The sequence below is a fragment of the Lolium rigidum genome, chromosome 3 (assembly GCF_022539505.1).
Source record: "Lolium rigidum isolate FL_2022 chromosome 3, APGP_CSIRO_Lrig_0.1, whole genome shotgun sequence".
Classification (NCBI taxonomy): domain Eukaryota; kingdom Viridiplantae; phylum Streptophyta; class Magnoliopsida; order Poales; family Poaceae; genus Lolium; species Lolium rigidum.
Window position 1 is genome coordinate 371956105 of NC_061510.1, and position 3611 is coordinate 371959715.

A 3611-nucleotide genomic window follows, 5' to 3' on the forward strand; every position below is an offset into this window, starting at 1 on the left:
CCGGCTCCTCGTTTTCTCCCGGATTCGGCCTTTCATCCATCTGGAGAGCCCAGGCCATCCCCGGCCCCCCGAGGTGCGTTCGGGGACTCCGGACGAGAGAAAAGCGGGGACGGGTCCGCTCTGTCGGCGAGAGAACACACGAAACCCACCACTTTGTCGTCGCAAATCCCCCTCCTCTCCCGTTGCTCTCTCGCCGTCGGCACCACCCCTCGCCAATCCACCGGCCGGTTGCCTCAACTCCGCCGTTCCTCCACCCACGGGCCTCTTCTTTGTTGAACTGTAACGTTTATTTGTAAAAATAAGCCAAATGTTAGCAAAACTGGTCAAATTCGTCGAACTATATTTGATTTTGGACGTTTCTAGGGACGTTTTTTTTTCTCAAAATCGCCGAACACCGGGTGACTACTGGGCAGACGGCTGGAACTTCGGCGCTCCCCGGTCGAAACTTTCGTTCAATTCGGCGCTATTTAAAGCTGAATTTAGCCGTGGCAAGCGCTAACGGCTGGAGATGCTCTAAATTTTTGCGTTTGGGGCATGGCCCTATGAGAATGATCGTACGTAGCTACCAGTCTACCACCACGGAAAACTTCAACACGACCTGATTTTATTTTGGTGATCATGTCAACACGATGAGATGACAAACGGAAAAAATGGTGGACACACGGTACTTTGCCCGTAAGCAAAACCACCTTCCACGGCACGCGCACCTGCCTCCCTCAAATAGCGACGACGAGGCCCCTTCGTCTCCAGCGAAGCAATTTCTCTTCTTCCTCCCACCGCTTTCCCCTCAATCTTTCCCCAAGATTCCACCCTCAAAAATTTCCGATCTCCCGATGCGCAACTCCGGCGCCACCGCCGCCTCGGCACCTCCCGCCGGCATGTACGGCTCCTACGCGGCACCGCCCGCCTCCTCCGGCGGCTACGCCAAGATCCCCACCTACCCGACCCCGCCCTCCTCCTACCCCAACCCAACCCACGTCCCGCCCGCATCGCCCTCGCCCTCCGCCCCGGCCCCGATCCAGGACCCGACGGCGCCGCCCTCCTCGCTCGCCAAAGCCGCCGAGCTCGTCACCCGGTTCCGGGAGCAGGGGTACGCCCTGGTGGCCGCGCGCCGGCCCTGGGGCGAGGTCTTCCGCACCCCCGCCTTCTCCAGGCCGCCCAACCTCGGGGAGGCGGTGGCGCGGATGCGCCGCAACGCGGCCTACTTCCGCTCCAACTACGCTCTCGCCATCCTCGCCGCCGTCGCCGCCTCGCTGCTCTGGCACCCGGGCACGCTCTTCGCGCTCCTCGCGCTCTGCGCCGCCTGGTTCTTCCTCTACTTCGCGCGCCCGTCCGAGCCGGGCCAGCCGCTCCGGATCCTCGGCACCGAGTTCGACGACGGCACCGTCCTCGCCGCGCTCTCGGGCGTCACCGTCGTCGCGCTGCTCTTCACCGACGTCGGCTGGAACATCGTCGGCTCCGTCATGATCGGGGTCGCCCTCGTCGCCGCGCACGCCGCGCTCAGGTCCACCGACGACCTCTTCTTGACCGAGCAGGAGGCCGCCGGCAACGGGATCATGGCCGCCGGCATCAGCGCCGCCGGACCCATCTTGCCCACCTACGTCCGCATTGCTTGATTCTGTGCAGCTTTGGCGTGGTGTGATGGCGCCCAAGATTTGGTACTACCATATCTTTTCAGCGTTCTTGGTGTTTTTGCTTGCAACTGCCTGTCCATTATCTGTTATGTATAGCACAGTACCTACTTGTTCTTCCGTGGACATGTAAAAATTCTAGATTGGCTTGTCATTAATTTTAGACTCATTGTAATGTGTGCAATCATACTATGAACATATACTGCTGTTTTCTTGTTGAGTTGGCAATTGGTACTGTCCATGTTTTTCATTTGTATAAAGCTGTTATGTTGGTAATATTGTCATCCCTTGATGCTCTTGTTTGTGAATTTAGTAATTCTACACCCAGATGCATGAAACATAGAATGTGAAGTTTCTAGGATTTATGTCCTCACAATCCTTTGGAATTCCTCCTAGCATGGCAATCCAACCATATGTTTCTTTACATGGTAATGCAAAAGATGCCATCAACACCACTTCTGCCCTGTCTCACATATCACATCAGTTCAATGCACACAGACGTTTCCTTTTCTTTGCATTTTTCTGTATCTCATATGGCCCATAATGATTTGTCCCACTGGAATGTTGAAATCATCTTTGTTTCTTGGTTCTCTTCTTGAGATGATATGTAATCATACTATGAACATATATTGTTTCCTCTCAATTGAGTTGGTATCTGGTGCCGTGAATCCGTGATGTGTTTCATACATAAAACTCTTATTATCTTGATAAGAGCCATGCCATCTGATTCTTTACTTCGATAACCTGTAATTGATGTTTTTATGCAGTTTGTTTTGTGAATTTTGTAACTCGTTACACCCAGACATATGAATCTAGTATTATCTCTTTGTGCTGATTGAGACATATTGTGTATAGCCTGAAGCCAGGATACAGGTCTCCACAATCGATCATTTGTAATGCTTCTAGCATGCCAACATCCACCTATTCCTCTACATGTTACAGTGCCATGTTAGGTTGCAGACTATGCTATCAACACCTCATTTAGCCTGTTGTACAGATTGCTTTAGTTGAATGCATATAGCTGTTTCCTTTTCATTTGCATATTTTTTTGTATCGGCCATGACCCATAATGATGTTGGCTCACTGGAAAGCGGAAATCATCTTCGTTTCATGGTTCACTGGAAATTATATTCTTGCGAAGATCTGCAATGATGATGTTCATTGCATCGAAAGTAAGAACGGTGAGATTTGTTCAGAATAGGGGTACTTCAGCACACCACACACACAGTGCATCGAAAGTAAGAACGGTGAGATTTGTTCAGAATAGGGGTACTTCAGCACACACAACTTTCCTGTAAGATCGGATTGCCTGGAGAAGAGTAAAGTCATATCAGTCCGCTCATCGTTTTGCTCCCTTTTCCTACTAGCTGGTGCGAAGGCAGAGGATCCTCAGTTCACCATGATATCTGTGAGCTTTTTGCTGATTGGCATCAGATCAAAGGTGATTGAAAGATTGTTTGATTTTTACTCGATTCACGTTTCAAACACAAGCATATACGGAGTATGATTTGTATTCTGGGCGTGACTTGCGTTCTGCATTTGGTGTATAAGGTGTATATCTGCGATTCACAAGGAAGCAGGGTAGTTCCGTGGTTGGTTACTTGGTTGTTGCTTCCAGTTTATTTCCGCAAAATGAAGCTCCCTTTGTGCAGCTATGTCCTTTTGGACGCTGCAAGTAACCCAAGACCAGATCCAGTATTTATATATATATATATATATAAACACAAGTTTCTTACTTTAGCTAAGAGCGGAACTGCATTGCATACGCACATTTGCTTAGTTCCTTGTGCTAATTAAACAGGGAGAGAAAAGGGACACCTGTCGACATCGTCGGAACAAAGCTATGCTTTCTTGGATTATGACATTTCCACCTGGGCACGGAACTTTTTTCCGGATACCTCTTCGTCTCCTAGGCGACTCCTAGGCGATTAGGGTTTCTAGTGAAACCTGAAAGCGCACGGCGGCTGCTGCCGGGGCGAA

The 3611-nt window shown here is 50.5% G+C and overlaps 1 protein-coding gene across 1 annotated transcript; it reads left to right on the forward strand.

Annotated features, from left to right (window-relative positions):
- The first annotated feature begins 772 nt into the window (after positions 1-772).
- Positions 773-1907, forward strand: LOC124700543 (PRA1 family protein B6-like). Its single transcript, XM_047232648.1, has one exon. The coding sequence runs from the start codon at positions 834-836 to the stop codon at positions 1614-1616; it is 783 nt and encodes a 260-aa protein (XP_047088604.1). The 5' UTR covers positions 773-833; the 3' UTR covers positions 1617-1907.
- Positions 1908-3611: the final 1704 nt, after the last annotated feature.

Excerpts from the sequence above, each read along its gene's own strand:
- LOC124700543 (XM_047232648.1), top strand. The coding sequence starts at position 834 with ATGCGCAACTCCGGCGCCACCGCCGCCTCGGCACCTCCCGCCGGCATG.